This window comes from Phaseolus vulgaris, chromosome 11 (genome assembly GCF_051622355.1).
Source record: "Phaseolus vulgaris cultivar YP4 chromosome 11, ASM5162235v1, whole genome shotgun sequence".
Classification (NCBI taxonomy): domain Eukaryota; kingdom Viridiplantae; phylum Streptophyta; class Magnoliopsida; order Fabales; family Fabaceae; genus Phaseolus; species Phaseolus vulgaris.
Genome location: NC_143508.1, coordinates 5,356,836 through 5,375,004, shown reverse-complemented (window position 1 = coordinate 5,375,004; position 18,169 = coordinate 5,356,836). Strand labels below are relative to the sequence as shown.

General features: G+C 35.4%; 2 protein-coding genes across 6 annotated transcripts; both read left to right on the top strand.

Moving 5' to 3' along the window:
- Positions 1-6,614: 6,614 nt before the first annotated feature.
- Positions 6,615-10,407, top strand: LOC137821019 (tRNA (5-methylaminomethyl-2-thiouridylate)-methyltransferase). Of its 4 annotated transcripts, none has more exons than XM_090297317.1 (10): positions 6,615-7,055; positions 7,143-7,213; positions 7,304-7,357; positions 7,769-7,847; positions 7,946-8,073; positions 8,265-8,348; positions 8,829-8,912; positions 9,172-9,323; positions 9,600-9,750; positions 9,848-10,407. In XM_090297317.1, exons 1-10 carry the CDS (start codon positions 7,046-7,048, stop codon positions 10,175-10,177), a joined length of 1,143 nt encoding a protein of 380 aa, XP_090153443.1. In that variant the 5' UTR covers positions 6,615-7,045; the 3' UTR covers positions 10,178-10,407. The 4 variants fall into 4 exon arrangements, 2 of the variants coding, with proteins under 2 accessions (XP_090153443.1, XP_068481523.2); XM_068625422.2 differs by having other exon boundaries at positions 6,617-7,055; positions 7,139-7,213; XR_016517354.1 differs by having other exon boundaries at positions 6,619-7,055; positions 9,172-9,316.
- A 776-nt stretch (positions 10,408-11,183) lies between these two features.
- Positions 11,184-17,941, top strand: EMB2738 (GTP-binding family protein). Of its 2 annotated transcripts, none has more exons than XM_068624450.2 (12): positions 11,184-11,618; positions 11,701-11,771; positions 12,320-12,403; positions 12,547-12,840; positions 13,577-13,716; positions 14,606-14,693; positions 14,924-15,106; positions 15,585-15,746; positions 15,896-16,089; positions 16,645-16,795; positions 17,203-17,368; positions 17,505-17,941. In XM_068624450.2, the coding sequence occupies exons 1-12, from the start codon at positions 11,321-11,323 to the stop codon at positions 17,573-17,575; spliced, it is 1,902 nt and encodes a 633-aa protein (XP_068480551.1). In that variant the 5' UTR covers positions 11,184-11,320; the 3' UTR covers positions 17,576-17,941. The 2 variants fall into 2 exon arrangements, with proteins under 2 accessions (XP_068480551.1, XP_068480559.1); XM_068624458.2 differs by having other exon boundaries at positions 11,238-11,618; positions 11,704-11,771.
- The last annotated feature ends 228 nt before the right edge of the window (positions 17,942-18,169 follow it).

Here is an 18,169-nt window from a genome sequence, read left to right as displayed (position 1 = left end):
TCTTATAAAATATAAAGAACAAGAGACGATGATAAAAAGAAAAAGGTAGGATGATAAAAATATATTACAATAATATTAATTTTATGATTTCATTTTTATAATAATTTAGTTTTCTAATTATGTTAAAAATAAAATAATATTAACTCAATAAAGCACACACTAAATAGTATATTACTCCAAACCTTCTTTCTCATGTAAGCATATGAAAATATGTTGAAGTATGTTTATAACCACTCTTTTAAAATTTTATAATAATTAATAATGACTATTATCTTATTATATATATATATATATATATATTCAAAATTACGGCATAATTTCTTCTTTCTTTTCAAATAAAACTTCAATTGAAAAAAAAAGTGTAACTAATCGATAATATTTATTAGCTTTTCCTAACTTACAATTAAACTTTTATTTACTGATAAAATTCAATATTTTAACTGTTACTGATAGACAAATTACTCATTACACACACCTGTATATTGATTTCAATTACAACCCAGAAACAAATCTCTTATTCATATCTATTAATAGTCTAAAACTAAAACTATATAAATATTAAAGTAAATTAATAGTATAAAGCTAAAATTCTATGTGTTCCTGTAGGGATATCGTGTGCGGAAGCGTGATAATTTCAAGCAAAGATTATGAGAAATTAAAGTAACAAGTAAAGTGAGAATGATACCAGAATTTTTAGGTAGAAAACCCCTTTAAATAGAGGTAAAAAACCACCGGTGAGAGAGCCAAAACTTTCACTATAATGATACTGGGAGTACAATGAATTCCTCTCAAACTAATAGATAAATAGCCCTAAAACAAATCCTCTCTATATGGGTTAAACACTTACACGTATATGAAAAGAGAGAGGAAGCAAGTGTGTTGCTTGTTTGTTGTATGTTACATTGCTTGAAGGAAGCCACTATATATAGTGGTTCTAGGAGACAACAATAATAAATACAATTAATGGTAATTAACCTCCCATTGATTGCAATTGATTGTGGCAATTAACCTCCCATTGATTGCAATTGATTGCGGCAATTAATCTCCCATTGATTGCAATTGATTGTGGCAATTAACCTCCCAATTATGACAAGAAAACGGAAATGTGAGTCATAAACCCACAAATCTCCACCTTGACTTGCCTATGACTGGAACACTCTCTCGCCATGAAGCCTTGATTAGGTATGGATAATACCAGCTAAGTTCAGGCAATGATCGAACTTAGCCGATGGAAGTGGCTTGGTCAACATGTCTGCAGGATTTTCGGTCGTATGAATTTTTTCAATAATTATATCTCCTGTATCAACAATGTCTCGGATAAAATGGTGTTTAATTTCAATGTGCTTGGTCCTTGAGTGATACTTACTGTTCTTGGTTAAGTGAACAACACTCTGACTATCACAAAATATAACAAGAACATCTTGTTGAAGACCAAGTTCACTTACCAAGCCTCGAAGCCATATAGCCTCTTTCATACCTTCTGTCGCAGCAATATATTATGCTTCAGTGGTGGACAAAACCGCAATGGCTCGAAGTGAAGAATACCAGCTGATAGCAGACCCACATAGAGTAAAGATGTAAGCTGAAAGTGACCTTCTCCGATCTAAATCACCACCATAGTCAGCATCAACATAGCCAACTGCTCCTCCGGGATCGGCTCTATGTTGATCAAATACCAAACCAAGATCTGAAGAACTTTTCAGATAACGAAGTATCCATTTAACGGCTTCCTAGTGTGCCTTGCCTGGATTATGCATGAACCTGCTAACAATGCTAACAACATAAGCTAAATCAGGTCTAGTACATACCATAACATACATGAGACTTCCAATTGCATTTGAATACGGGACATGTGACATGCGTCTTTTGTCCTTGTCTGATTTTGGACACTGATCTGATGACAACTTGAAGTGGGCGGCAATTGGAGTATTAATAGCTTTGCAATCTCGCATTCCAAATTTGTCAAGCATCTTAAGAACATACTTCTTTTGTGATAGAAAAAGTTTTCCAGCTTGACGATCTCTATTGATCTCCATTCCCAAAATTTTCTTGGCAGGACCTAAGTCCTTCATATCAAATTCACTACTAAGCTGAGCCTTTAACTGTTAACTAAAAATTTATCTCTTGCAGCAATCAACATGTCATCAACATATAGCAACAAGTATACAAAAGACCCATCAGATGTCTTTTGAAAATAAACACAGTTATCATAGCTACTTCTGGAGTATCCATGTCCAACCATGAAAGAATCAAACCTCTTATACCATTGTCTTGGTGATTGCTTCAAGCCGTAAAGAGATTTTTTCAAACGACATACATGGTCCTCCTTTCCAGGTACAACGAAGCCCTCAGGCTGCTGGATGTAAATCTCTTCCTCAAGATTACCATGAAGAAAAGCAGTTTTCACATCTAACTGTTCCAGCTCCAAATCATACAAGGCAACTAAAGCAAGTAATATACGTATTGAAGTATGACGAACAACAGGAGAAAAAACTTCATTAAAGTCAATACCTTTCTCTTGATCAAAACCTCTTACAACAAATCTTGCTTTATTCCTTGTACTCTCAACACCAGGGATCCCTTCTTTTCTCTTAAAGATCCACTTGCAACTAATGACTCGTTTTCCTTCTGGTAACTTCACCAATTCCCATGTTTCGTTTTTGAGAAGACTCTCAACTTCTTCTTGCATAGCAGCAATCCACTTTGTTGAGTCGTCACCAGAGATAGCTTCAGAGTAATTCTTGGGTTCACCTTCTTCACCCATCTCTTGTGCAATAGTTAAAGCATAAGCAATGTTGGCTGATTCTGCAATTAATCTTTGAGTCGATTTTCTTGGTCTCTGTTGTGGAAGTTCTTGAGCCATAGACCATGGCTGTGGTAATCCTCGTCGTTTAGGTGGACATTGCTCATGTGGACTCAAATGTTCATTTGTACCATCAATAACAGTGACTTGATCACCTTGAGTACTGGAGGAATTGGGAACGTCTTCCTCATGAGCGGGTGTTTTAATCTCAAACTCCACCTTCTCTCGAGCATCTTCCTGGTCACTTGTATCAATTGAGGAAATAACAGTATCTTTTACAGAAGAAAGCATAGCATTTTCATTAAAGGTCACATTCTGACTGAATTATTTTGTGAGATTCTGGGTCATATAAACGATAGCCTTTAACCCCTGAGCCATAACCCAAGAAAATGCACTTCTTAGCACGAGGTTCTAATTTTCCCTCGTTTACATGAGAATAAGCAGGGCAACCAAATATTTTAAGATTAGAATAATCAACAGGGTTACCTGACCAAACTTCTTTTGGAATGTTGCAATCAATGGATCTGTTAGGAGAGCAGTTTATCAGATAACATGCCGTTGAAGCCGCTTCAGCCCAAAAATATTTGCTCAAACCAGAATGGGAGAACATGCAACGAACTCTCTCCAGGATAGTTCTATTCATTCTTTCTGCAACCCCGTTCTGTTGTGGAGTACTTGGGATGGTGAAGTGTCTGGAAATGCCTTCCTTATTGCAAAAATCATTGAATTCATTCGAACAGAACTCAAGGCCATTGTCTGTCCTTAACCTCTTTATCTTCTTGCCAGTCTGATTCTCAATCAATAATTTCCACTCTTTAAAAGTGGAAAATGCTTCATTCTTATGTTTGAGAAAATACACCCATAGTTTTCGTGAGAAATCATCAATAATTGTCATCATATAACGACATTTACCTCTAGAGGGAACTTTTGACGGACCCCAAAGATCCGAGTGAATGTAATCCAAGGTACCTTTGGTTCTGTGTATGGCTTTAGAAAAACTAACCTTTTTATGCTTACCAAAAATGCAATGTTCACAGAAATCAACCTTTTCAGTACAGTGGTTACCAAGGTGACCCTTCTTCTTGAGGATTAGAATTCCCTTCTCACTCATGTGGCCTAATCTCATATGCCACAACTTGGTGTTATCTTTGTTGGGTGAGGCAACAGCTGCAGAACCTGTAACAGTTGAACCCTGCAGCACATACAAACTATCACATCGAATTGCCTTTAGTAACACAAGAGCTCCTTTAGACACTTTTAAAACTCCACCTTCAGCTGAGTATCTACACCCATGAGATTCAAGGGTGCCTAAAGAAATGAGATTCCGTTTCAACTCAGGGACATATCTGACACCTGTTAAAGTTCTAACAATTCCATCATGTGTCTTGATTTTGATTGTTCCTTCACCAACAACTTTGCATTGAGCATCGTTTCCCATCAAAACAAGACCATTATAAACTAGCTTCGGCAAATTTTTCTGGTTGTTTACCATTTCCCTTATCTTCTCTATCTTGCTTATTTTTCAATTTATAGCATTCTGAGATCTCGTGTCCCCTTTTCTTGCAATAACAACAATATTTGGAGTTCTTGCCTCTAGATTTTGACCTAGATTTATGTTTAGTGTTCCTACCTTTCTCTTGGTTTCTCCCTCTAACTACTAATCCTTCACCAGAATTTTCAGAATGAATTTGAGTATCAAATTTTTCTTTGGCTAGTAAATTAGTCTTGACATCATCAAAGCTTAAGGTAAGATAATTACCGTATAACATAATTTCTTTGAATTGTCTGTGTGAGGGTGGTAGAGAAACAATAAGTAGAATTGCTTTATCCTCATCATCAATTTTAACATCCAAATTTTCCAAATCAATTATGATGGAATTAAATTCATCAAGGTGAGATTGGATGGGAGTACATTCAGACATTCGGAGTGTAAAGAGTCGCTCCTTTAACCGGAGTTTGTTTGCAAGACTTTTGGTCATGTATAGAGACTCCAATTTACCCCATATGCCTGCTGTACTTTTCTCGTTGATGACCTCATGCAACACCTCACTGGACAAGCATAACTGGATTGCAGACAATGCCTTTTCATCCATCTCATCCCACTGCTCCTCCGTCATAGTGGTTGGTCTCATCATTTTACCTGCCAGAACTTTCTTTAAACCATTCTGGGTGAGAACGGTTAGCATCTGGACTCGCCAGATAGCAAAACTGATTTTACCATCAAATTTCTCAATATCCAATTTCGACATTATTGAACAATAGATCCTGGTTGAATTATCGAAAAGCTCTGATGCCAATTTGTAGGGATATCGTGTGCGGAAGCGTGATAATTTCAAGCAAAGATTATGAGAAATTAAAGTAACAAGTAAAGTGAGAATGATACCAGAATTTTTAGGTGGAAAACCCCTTTAAATAGAGGTAAAAAACCACCGGCGAGAGAGCCAAAACTTTCACTATAATGATACTGGGAGTACAATGAATTCCTCTCAGACTAATAGATAAATAGCCCTAAAACAAATCCTCTCTATATGGGTTAAACACTTACACCCAAGAGTATATGAAAAGAGAGAGGAAGCAAGTGTGTGCTTGTTTGTTGTGTGTTACATTGTTTGAAGGAAGCCACTATATATAGTGGTTCTAGGAGACAACAATAATAAATACAATTAATGGTAATTAACCTCCCATTGATTGCAATTGATTGTGGCAATTAACCTCCCATTGATTGCAATTGATTGCGGCAATTAATCTCCCATTGATTGCAATTGATTGCGGCAATTAATCTCCCATTGATTGCAATTGATTGTGGCAATTAACCTCCCAATTATGACAAGAAAACGGAAAGGTGAGTCATAAACCCACAGTTCCGGTTAGAGAGATGAGATCTAGATAACTGTTGATTGACTTCGTATTTCTTTCTCCTATCGATCGGTCAGCACACACTTCAGCTTACTCCTTCAGTCCTCGTACTACACTTTTAGGTCTCGGTCGCTTGGTCGCTTAGTCTCCCCGAATGAGGATACCTACAGAAGACGCTCTGACGCTCAAGTCAGCAAATGACGTTCGGTACTCGGTCGTCAGAGCACAATAATTAATAATGATGTACCTTATTTATTGGAATATGCGTTATTTATATTATTTTAATAGACTTACCTCGTTGGAGTCTGATCAGTGAGATGAATCGTGCTTAGAGGTGTATTACCTAATTATTAATGATGATCTTGGTTTGAGCATTAATGAACCAAGGTGTTGATTGGTCCACCCAAATGTGGGCATATCGGTCGATCCAATCGTATGAGCCGAGATATGGAATTGGTCGTTCGGCTTATACCAGTAAAATATGAATATTAAATTTTTAATTTAATAAAATAAGATAAAATGATCAAAATGTACCGAATGCAATAATATGTAATTCCACCATTATTTTCAATTTTTATTTTGACTTTTCAATATTTTGATAATTAGGTTATAAGTATTATTGTTAGTTTATAAAAATGAAATAACATTATATATTTTGAAATATTTTTTGTTGAAAGATAATAATCTATGTTGATGATTCCAATCCAATCAATTCAAGTTGAGTTGAGTTGGATGTACATAAAAAAATATATTCAACCTAACATCACTTAATTAAAATTAATTGGATTAGTGGAAAATTATATTAAATTCAAGTGAAAATCACTTATACCAATTATTAACAAGAAAGTACTTCCAAAGCTTGGATAAAAGCACAGATGATATTTCATGAAGTAAATAATGATTTTTTTTTTAAAAATAATTGTTTAGAAAGAAAACCACCACAAAATTCTTCAAAAGTTGAAACAAAATATAAAAAAAAAAACAGAAAAAAAAAACACAGAGATCCGAGCAAGTGTGTTTTCCTGAAACGTTTTCTCGAAATGACACGCTAAATGGATGAGGTGAGATGTTGAGGGTGGCCGTGCGATGGAATTGGAGGCCAACGGCTTCTCTGCCTCTAACTGCCTTCACATCCCAACATTTCCACACGCTGAACCCTAGGCCTCCATGTCGCACCGTCAGGCTTTTCTGCCGACCTTCTTCTTCCGCCGTTGCGCACACCTCGCTTCCTCTTTCCGCCGACTTGCACCGCCACCTCCGCTGCTCCTTGCCGCAGAATTCGCCGCTCCGAGTCGCGGTTCTCGTTAGCGGAGGTGTTGATAGCAGCGTCGCTCTGCGGCTGCTCCACGCCGCCGGCCATTCCTGCACCGCTTTCTACCTCAAGATATGGTTCCAAGTACGCCTTCATTCTTCTCGTTTAAAATTGAATTGCGTAATCGATATTCTGGCTGTTGCTTTCTCATGCGTGGTTTTCTGTAGGAAGATTTTGAGAACTTTTGGTCTGAGTGCCCCTGGGAAGAGGATTTGAAGTATGCCAAAGCTGTCTGTGAACAGGTCGCTTTTTATCAACGCCTTTGTCGTGTATTTTTCTGATCGGGAAATTAGTAATGGAAATGCCAATGGTGTCTGTGTTTCTATTTGCAGGTTGATGTACCGTTAGAAGTTGTTCACTTAACTGATGAATACTGGAACAATGTGGTATGCTGGATCGATTCAGCTATTTTTGTTCAATATTTATGCACTTTTCCCTTTAATAGGAAATAACATTCAGCTACTTTATACCAATAAGTGTAAGCTATTTGTTTGGAAAGGCTTATGAACAAGTACTTGTTGGAAAAGAAAAACGAATTAAGTTTCTTCCATAACATAAATTTAGTTTATGTATAACTTATAATAAGCTTATGGAACAGTTAAATGTGAGAATTTCTATTAAATTAATCAATAGCTTAAGTTAATATTAACTTATGAAAGAAGTTTAATTCTTTTACCTTATTCTTTTCTTTATATAAGAGCTTATCAATAAGTTTACCTAGACAAGACTAAAATGTAAGTTGCAATAGTGTAGGTATCTTCTGCCTCGTGTTTGACTATTACTTACATGTATATCAGGTTTCTTATCTCATTGAAGAGTATAGTAGTGGCCGAACTCCTAACCCCGATGTTCTTTGCAATACAAGGATAAAGTTTGGTATACATTCAGTCAAATGCAATAAATCCAATCTGACCTTATTGTAGTTAGTTTCACGTACTTTCTTTCGGTTTCATTAATCAAATATTTTCTGTTAGGTGCATTCTTGGATGCTATTGGTGGCATGGGCTTTGACTATGTTGCCTCTGGGCATTATGCAAATGTTATCCACCCATGTGCTGATGGCATGAACGGGCCTTCTGTTCTTGAACTATCACAAGATATGGTACTCATGAATCTTGTTTTTGTTTGTCTATTATTATATTTAGGTGATATTTGGGTACTTTCAGCTCTGTCTGAAGAATCTTCACTAATTATACTAGTATTAAATTTTGCATATTTCTTTACTTTCCCATTTATTGTGCGGGAAAATACTTTTACATACTATTAGATCTTAATGTGCTTTTGGAATTTTAGGTAAAGGATCAAACATACTTCCTTTCACACCTCTCACAATCCCAGCTAAAGCAACTTCTTTTTCCACTTGGTTGTATTCCCAAGGTTTGTTGTGAATTTGTATAATTTTGAATGCTTAAATTGTCTTTAATGTCTGCAATTCAATCACTTTTTGATGTCTATCTTGAGAAGTCAGTCAGTAAGCACTCGGAATATATTTATTAAATTTGTGTGCCTTTAATTGTTGTTTGTGATTTAAATTTGGATGGTGCACTTAAGTAACCATTTGTACATGCCAACGAGTTATCCTACTCTATATGAAGTTTTTTCCTTTTCCATCTTGTGGGTTGAAAAGACAATTGCTATCCTTTTTTATATGATGGCTGACAAGAGAATTTGGGCATGGAATTTTCTGAATATATTTATTAAATAGGTTTTTGAGTGCCCTTAATTGTAGGTTGATATTTGGATGCTCTTTTGAAGTAAACCATTTATAAAAGCTATCACGTTATCTTTTTCTGTAACACTGCATGTTGTTTTGAAGGAATATTAATCTAATTTTCATCTCCTGCCTATCATCTGCAGGATGAAGTTCGCAGGCTTGCAACAGAATTTGATTTACCAAATAAGGATAGAAAGGATTCCCAAGGAATATGCTTTTTGGGCAAGGTATGTGCAGTGAACGGGTCCTTTACATCATATCTATTTGATGATGATGAGAAGTGTTTACAAATCACTTTTTGAGCTTTTAAAGGTTATAAGAGTGGAAGATTAAAATATAAATGAAATGACACTTATGGCAATGTCCATATGAATTATTGTAACCATTCTTTAATTTTCTATTTCAAAACATCAATGATGCCATATTTTTGTTTAGAAGCAAGTCTAGAAGTTTGATTTCTGTTTCTGTTCACTTTTTGAGTTATAGATAAGATTCAGTGAATTTGTTGCAAGACATATTGGAGAAAGAGAAGGCATCATACTGGAGGCCGAGACAGGGGATTTCCTTGGCAAACATCGAGGATTCTGGTTTTATACTATTGGTCAGCGTCAGGGTCTACGGCTACCTGGAGGTCCATGGTTTGTTATCTCCGTATTTCTTTCCTACATTAGTTGTAATCATGTAATTATACAATTCATTTTGCATTGAAGATATATCCATGTTGTAGTTGCAGAAATATGAGATTATTAATACGATCTGCGTTGTACAATTTTTTTATTATCATTACCTAAATTATTTTCTCCACATTGAATCATTTGAAAAAAATATATTTTCCATGCATTCCTGTCCAGATGTCAAATTTCCGCTTGTATTAAAAGAAAGGAAATTCATCCCATTTTTTTTATCTTATGCAGGTATGTTGTTGAGAAGGATGTTAAAAACAATGTAGTTTTTGTCTCAAGAAATTACTTTTCCTTTGACAAAAGGAGGCGTGTATTCCGTGTTGGCTCTTTTAAATGGCTTAGTGAGCTGCCTCCAGGCCAGACAAGTCAACTTCAATGCAAGGTGGATTACTTGAATATCAAGTTCTTTTTCCTGTTATTTAAAACGTTTCCCATTTTTGTAGTACTCACTCAGAGTTATGGTATCTTGACCTTTTCAGGTGAGACATGGTCCTGGATTCTATGATTGTAGCTTACAAATGGAAGTGGAAGGAGATGGCCAAGGTCACTCTGCTGTTGTCCGCATATCTGAAGATGATCAAGGTCTAGCAGCTGGGCAGTTTGCGGCCTTTTACGAGGGAAGAACATGCTTAGGTTCTGGTGTGATTTTGGAGTTCTGGGATGAGCAGAGTTTTCCAGTTTGTACAAAAGCTTTAGAAATTGCTAGAATGGAAGATAAATCAATACTTGGGAATCCAGTAAAAATAAAAGTTAAACCAGATAGCCCGCAAGAAGTATGTGATTCCGCAGAGTTAGCAAGTAAAGCATGATAAGGGAATAAGAAATTCTTGAGTTGTTGACGCTGAACAAAACAGGCACACATGTCAGAGGAATGCAGCTTCCATATTCCTTTTTCAATTGGCTACAAAAAGATACTGCTAAACGTGACATGTGGATTTTCTGAGCTTTGATTCTGTAACGTTTATATATACATGTTCAGGATGACTATTTAAGTTGAAATACAAAGTTAAGGTAGGCGAGAAACTAGTAGCTTCCACTATTCTATTCTATGTTTTGAACCAATATTTGTTTTAGACTACAGAGAAACTGAAAAAATAAAGATCTTTGGATTGAACAAAAAAAGTGGAGTGGATAGTTTGTAAAAAAATAATTAATTTAGTTTAATAATATAATGAATTACAAAAATATCTTGGATATAACTTTAATAATAATGGATATAAATTAAAAAATAGTTTTTACAAGCTGATGCAAATGCTGATTAAAAAATAAACAAGCTGATGCAAATACTGTATTAGTGTTTTTTTTCGTCTTCTTGAATTAAAAAATAAATTTTAATTTTTTTGGTCAATCTTTAATATAAGGATATAATGATATTACTTATCATATCATATTATTAATATTTTTACAGAATTTTGTAAGACTTATTACACTTTTATAACTTTTCATTTATACTTAAATAAAATACAGTTTTTACAAAGTAGAAGGTATTTTTTTTACTCTTTCAATTTAAAACGATTTATTTACCATATTTAGATGATATATGAATTGTTGTCTTATCATTTGGAGGATTTTTTTTAACTCCATAATTTTATTTCTGTACCCTCATAAATATAAAAATCTTCATTTTGTTCTTTTATTATGCAATTAATCAGAAAATTAAAAGTTAAAACTCCTACGTAATATCACCACACTTAAATTATGTTAAATCACTCAAAACAAAAACACCTTAATTTGTCTGAAAAAAAGCCCTTAACAAGTTTTTCTAATCAATAAAATTAAACTCCAAATTTAGTTGGAAAAAACTTGAAAAAAAAAATATTGTGTGTAGGGAATAGGATATTTTGTTAACGTAAGGAATAAATGGCGTGAGGAGAGAAGGAGAGTAGATAAACCCCTCCCCGCCAAATGTTGAATCCTGAGACTTGAGATTTAGTTACTTTCCAATCCATGCCATGGCACACACTCTAACACTACCACCCATCTCTTACTCTCTCGCTAAAACCCTAAACCCCATTTCCCCATTCCACAAATCTCTTCCCTTCTCCTCTTCAATCCTTTCTCGCCAAAAGCCCATTCGCCGCTCCCTATTCCGCTCCGTCCTGCGCTCTACCGCCGCCGAATTCTCCGACAGTGTCGACGACGAAGAAGAATCGGCGGAACTGGGCGAGCTCGATGTCATCGCCCTCGAACAAGAAGCAAAGGACGCTGCCCAAGCTTATTCAAGCTCTCTGTCTCAAGTTCTGACCATTGGTGAATATATATATTTTTAATTCGTTTTTGCTTCTCTTTGCAGCGCGCCTTCAATAACCATCTCTATGTTTTTTGAATTCAGAAGACGAGGAGAAAAATGATCACGAGGAAACAGCTCAATCCCGCAGTAGAAGTGCACGTAGAACAAAATCTGTTAGTATATAATTAAGTTTTTCTTGTTAAATTCACACACACACACGTATATATAAATGGCTTAATTAACTTTTTATTCCATTATTTGTTTATTTTATAATCAATCTATATTAACAATATATAAAACTAACCACCTCAAATTTCAAGGTCACATTGTTGCATTTTTAAAATTGAGAGACATGATTGACTTTTTTAATTAATAGAAGGATCAAATTGAATAAAATATAAAATAAAAAGGGTAATTAAGCCTATATATTACAACAATAATGAACTTGGCAAACTCTGGAACTCTACACAATGCCAATGAATTCAAACAATGAGTCTATTCTAGTTATTTGATTCTTATTTAATTTATCTCCAATCAATGGGGAGATTTGTCACTCGCGCTTGAATTTACTGCATTCTCGAGCTTCGGTGCGAGTCACAATAGCTATGAATATTTTTAAGCAGATATTTTTTCTTTATTGCTTGTAACTAGTTAGCATATTTCTTTCGAAAGTATTGAAATAAACAGGGACTTACGGAAACTCTTCTAATTTGAATGGCAGATCCCGGACAATCTTCTCCAAAGGGTCGCAATTGTTGGAAGGCCAAATGTTGGCAAGTCAGCATTGTTTAATCGTCTTGTTGGGGTATTGAAGATTTCTGTAAACTTTATTTTTTCTTTATGTTTTCGTGTTCTAGGGAAGTAACATTGGAAAATTTGGTGCATCTAAAACCTGAATGTTGAAATTGATTAGTTATAACAGTCACCTCTTTGATGCTTAAATTGTAGAGAAACAGGGCTATTGTGGTGGATGAACCTGGGGTTACCAGGGATCGTTTATATGGTCGATCGTATTGGGGAGAGCATGAATTCATGGTAGTGGACACAGGGGGGGTTATCACTGTTTCAAAGTCACAAGCTACTGTTATGGAAGAGCTGGCTATTACTACTACCATTGGTATGGATGGCATTCCACTTGCTGTTAGGGAAGCAGCTGTTGCCAGGATGCCCTCAATGATCGAGAGACAAGCAACTGCAGCTGTGGAAGAATCATCTGTTATTATTTTCCTGGTCGATGGTCAGGTATTTTGTATGCCATATCTTTTTATTTTCCTTCACCAAGGCTGTTTCTTTTTCCCTGATCGTTTCTTATGTAATATAATAGATATATAAAAAATGGGTCACAAGATATGTTAAAAGGTGATATTTCCTTTTATTAAGAATTGGATGGGCAATCCAGTCCTCCGAGGCTACAGTCATTAATACATTTTTTTGGGTAATTCTTGAATCTAAATCTTAGCCGTATTTTACTGCTTTGGGTATTTATGGTGTCTTAGGCCCATACGTCAGGTTTGCAAAAGAGTGTGGCTTATATATCTGTTGGACAACTTCATTTAATGCCAACTAGTTTTAAGATGAAATCTGATATGGTAGCTGCCTATTCTGGTAGGCTCGCCTGGTTTGATAGGTATTTGTGGATGAGGGTGTTGGGAAAGTCCCATTAGTGGTTATTCCGTATTTGTACGGAGGTTATTTCTATCCGGTACTGTTTCTCTGTTGGATTTCTCTAATTCCATTATATAGAGGAATTTTATTATGATCAGTGATACATATTAGCACTGGTGTAGTTATTTCTTTTGTTATATAACTTGGTTCCTATAATGGTGCCATCTGGCTACAGCTGACAATTATACACCTTCAAAACGGGACAATCTAATTTTGTTGTTTTAATACCTATTTTAAAAGCATGATATATCAACTGATTCATAAAGCTGCTCAAAATCATGATCCGAAGACAGTAATGACACATGTTGAACAGGCAGGACTAACAGCAGCTGATGAGGAGATTGCTGATTGGCTGCGTAGAAACTACTCAGATAAACATGTAATTCTCGCAGTTAACAAGTGTGAATCTCCCCGCAAAAGAATTATCCAGACATCTGAATTTTGGTCCCTTGGGTAAGCTATTTCGGTGAGGTGCACTCCTTGAGTGGGTGGATAATGCATGCATAAAGTGTGGCCAAAAACAGTGGAAAATGGTCATGACACTTAACCGGTTTATAAACAATGTTTATGATCTGATGTTTTCGTGGCATGAATATCTAGTCCAAGAACATCTATTGTATGCTTGGTTTTGGAAATTCACGGATATAATTTTGAATATGCCTCAACAAGCATTAATTATTTGTGTGCCAGTTCCAATCCAAGATACAATTGAGGCCATCAAAGGTGTTATTGATACTTTCGCATTGTCTTCAATTAAATTCAATGACCATTGAGGGGAATCAGGTTACTTACTTATATTAGTGGTTAATTTAACCAAAAGCAGTTAAATTTTCAATAAGCCATTATTTTAATTATGATGTGCTGTAGTAGTGTTACAAAACCACCCTTGTTTATTTCAACTAACTTTATTTTTTACTATCTGCAGCTTCATATTTCCTCTTATTAGTTCACACGTGAGTAATTGTAGAGGAAATAACTATGGTCAGACACAAAATACATGTTCTTATGCAGTTTTATATTATTGATGCGATTAAGATATAGCAACAAGTACACATTTATAAAGAAACTTAATTTCTCTGAGATGAGCCTTTTAGCAGTCATAAAGATGTTCAGGATTACATCATATATTTTGAATATATTTAAATTAAAAGTATAAGAGATCAACAAAAATATCCTTGACAGCATCTAAATCACCTCTCCCTCTCAAAACGGACACCTGAAATTTTGAGCGGCTAAACATGCTGAGTGGAATTCTTACATAGTTGCATCATATTATTTACTGATCTTTCTAAGAGTTATGTTGTAATCAGCAAGTGTTGTTGTGTTGTGGTTACTACATCAGATTTGAACCACTTCCAATATCAGCAATCTCAGGGACTGGAACTGGAGAGCTTCTTGACCTTGTTTGTTCTGGCTTACAGAAAGTTGAGGTTTGTTTTCTATATAAGTTGCATTCTCTTCTGATAAATTTAGGTTTTATTTTCTACTTTTATGTCGCAAGCACGCTGAGTTGACTATACTTTGCATCATCAACCGATAACAAGTAATTAGATTCAGGTGGTATTATTGTTGATCACTATACAATTTAGGATCTTAGTTTTTATTCTTATTTCGAGACCCTTTGTTTTTTAATTCATACTTTTTTATGGCTGAACTATAGGAATCAAATATTCTTGAAGAAGAAGAAGAATATGTTCCGGCAATTTCCATTGTTGGTAGGCCAAATGTTGGCAAAAGTAGCATTTTGAATGCATTGGTTGGTGAGGACAGAACAATAGTTAGCCCCATCAGTGGCACTACTCGTGATGCTATTGATACTGAATTTACTGGACCAGATGGACAGGTGTGATTCTTTTGGTGACTGGTAAACACATGGTGTATGTAACACCACAAAAAAAAAATCAAGTCTTAATTCAAATGTTTTATTATTTTTTGTAAAAATTGTTGGAAATGTCATATCGATTGCAAATATGACTAAATTATTGTCTATAAAATGGATGTAAACCTCATATTATAAGTTGGTTTTATAAGATTAAATTATGTCTAAAACTCATTTTTTTGAGATGGTATGGTATGGTATGATCAAATTATAATATATAAATTGGTACAAATCTCATCTTACAACTCGGTTTTGTGAAGTTGAGTTAGACCTAAAATTTATACTTTCTCAGAAAAAATTCAAACGATTGGTTGGTTATAAGGCTTTCCCAACCCCAACTTTGTTTAAGGCTGTATATTTTTTGGACCATACCAGATTGTCATAGTGATTTGGTAATCTTTTATAATTTTGAGGAATCACAATAATTATTTTCTTTCTGTAGAAGTTCCAACTTATCGATACTGCTGGAATCAGGAAAAGAGCAGCCATAGCTTCAGCAGGGAGTACAACAGAGGCTTTGTCAGTGAATCGAGCATTTCGTGCTATTCGTCGTTCTGATGTTGTTGCTCTTGTCATTGAGGCCATGGCTTGTATCACAGAACAGGTTCCTGATTAAATTGTTTGTTACATAAAAATTATATTGTCTTTCTTTTTGTTATAATAAAGTAGTGCTGCAGGTCTGGAGACACATGGGATAGTAGTTGTTTAATGTATACTTTTCCCCTCCTTGAACTATTTAAATGTCTTTTGAAGGACTACAAGATAGCTGAGAGGATAGAAAAAGAAGGAAAAGGTTGTGTGATAGTTGTAAACAAGTGGGATACAATACCAAATAAAAAGCAGCAGACTGCATTACACTATGAGGAAGATGTCAGGGAGAAGCTTCGCTCACTTGATTGGGCTCCAATTGTTTATTCTACTGCTATAGCTGGTCATAGTGTTGACAAGTATGTTTTATGTGGAAAATTATTGATTTATGCTGTATAGCATGCTAATTCCATGCTTTGAATTCCTCCAACTTTCCCTTTAAAACAAGTTTTTATTTCATAGGCACGTGCAATAAATATCAACTTGTATCCCCCATGGTGAATGAGGTCATGCTTCGTATATTTTGTTGAACTTATCTGTTGTAATGTAGGGGGTCATGGTTGATCTCAAGTAGTAGTCACACTATTGGCCGATGATGGCTTGCAATTTAGTATGCACTGTTGTTTCTTGATGTGTGGTAAAAAAGTCCTTGGTCGTTTTCTTGAGCTTAAACAGTGCACATAAGTGGACTTGAGAAGCTGGCTCTTTTCAAAATAATTTTTATTTGGATATGGATTAGCTTTGTTTTTTCTGGATGTAGAAAACTATTTGTCACAGATAAATTTTAATAGCGAATAACTTTTCTTGGATGTAGACACTAACACGGTCTCATATATTAAACTTATTACTTATTCAGGTTTGATAAGTTTCGTTGGAGTTGATAGCTGATCGCTTATTGTTGTTTTTCCGAATAGGATTATTGTTGCAGCCAGTGAAGTTGAAAAGGAAAGATCTAGAAGACTTGGCACTTCTATATTGAATCAAGTAGTTCTGGAAGCAGTAGCTTTTAAGCCTCCGCCTAGGACACGTGGTGGAAAAAGAGGGCGTGTTTACTATTGCACTCAGGTATTTGTATCATGTTAATAGTTGTTAATGTTTGTCTTTTAGTTTACTGGGAATGTTTGGATGAATTCTTCTTGAATTTTTATTGTTCATGATAGAGATGTTCCCATTGCATTTATTAGGATGTTGTACCTTGTTGACCGATTGGTCATGAGTTTGAATTTGGAAATAGCCTCTTTTGCATATGCCGGTAAGACTACGCACAATGGCCCCTTATTTGCACAGTGAGGAGCCTTCTAGGGCCGGGACATGTTAGTTTTTGTATTGTATTGGCAAATTTTTGTTACTAGAATGATTGAAATGAATAGTGCAGCAGTCATACTCAATAGCTCCTTTGGTTATACTTTTATGTACTCACAATATAAAATATATTTAATTACTTTGTAGTCTAACTGGATCTCCTCTTGCAGGCTGCCATAAGGCCACCTACATTTGTCTTCTTCGTCAATGATGCAAAACTTTTTCCTGAGACTTACAGGCGCTATATGGAGAGGCAGCTGCGTACGGACGCAGGTTTTTCTGGAACACCCATACGACTTCTATGGCGCAGCAGAAGGAAAATGGGCAAAGATGAAAGTCAGTATTCATTGTATCAAAATCAATATTGCTACTATGTCCCCCTCATTTTGCTTTCATTATTCGTTCTTTGCTTCTCCTATCTTGAAAAAATTTATAATGATGCTATAAACATGTATATATGGTTTGGTCACAGGCAAAGCTGTAACAAGGACCCAAGAGAATCTTACATCAAATGATCCAAAATTGGTATCAACTGCACCATAAGTTAGATATTTGATCAAGGAAGAACTGACTGTTCTGTTTGTGTTGGAAGTGAAGAGGTCATCTGGGGTTACTTGATTACTCAAATGGTCGTGCTTCCTTAAAATCCATGAAGGTTAGTAAAATCTCCACAAGGACGGGATGCGTGCAGGGAGTTTGGATGAGGATCTGTCATTTATACAGTGATCATTATCATTCTGTAATTCTTGTGTGAGCACTTTGTATTTATGGGGTCGTAGCACATTATCTGTCAACAACTGCATTGTACATTTATTTTTTGTAGTAGTTGTTGAAGCAAACGTAAGTTCTTGGATTTCTAAGTCTGTGACTCCTTTTATTCAAATATTTAAGCTGGACATTTTCCAGTAATCAGGTTCTCAGTTACTATCTGGAATGATTTTTGTTTTGTTTTTGCTAAGCAATTGCAGTTAATTTTTTTGTCGTTGTTACATGTAAATACGCTGATAGACAGCTGCAGTTACCTGCATGATAGGTTTAACACACTGTTCTCTTTGTTTTAAACTGTTTGTTGCTGTTTCAGAAAGAACGAATATTTTCTGTTGAATCTATCTCGCAGCTGTGTTGCAGCTGACTGCC

Bases quoted from the DNA above. Each gene is read 5' to 3' on its own strand.
- LOC137821019 (XM_068625422.2), top strand. From the start codon at position 6,726: ATGTTGAGGGTGGCCGTGCGATGGAATTGGAGGCCAACGGCTTCTCTG. The intron at 7,056-7,138 runs GTACGCCTTCAT...GGTTTTCTGTAG, and splicing joins ACCTCAAGATATGGTTCCAA to GAAGATTTTGAGAACTTTTG. The intron at 8,074-8,264 runs GTACTCATGAAT...TTGGAATTTTAG, and splicing joins TTGAACTATCACAAGATATG to GTAAAGGATCAAACATACTT.
- EMB2738 (XM_068624450.2), top strand. From the start codon at position 11,321: ATGGCACACACTCTAACACTACCACCCATCTCTTACTCTCTCGCTAAA. The intron at 12,404-12,546 runs GTATTGAAGATT...CTTAAATTGTAG, and splicing joins TGTTTAATCGTCTTGTTGGG to AGAAACAGGGCTATTGTGGT. The intron at 17,369-17,504 runs GTCAGTATTCAT...GTTTGGTCACAG, and splicing joins GAAAATGGGCAAAGATGAAA to GCAAAGCTGTAACAAGGACC.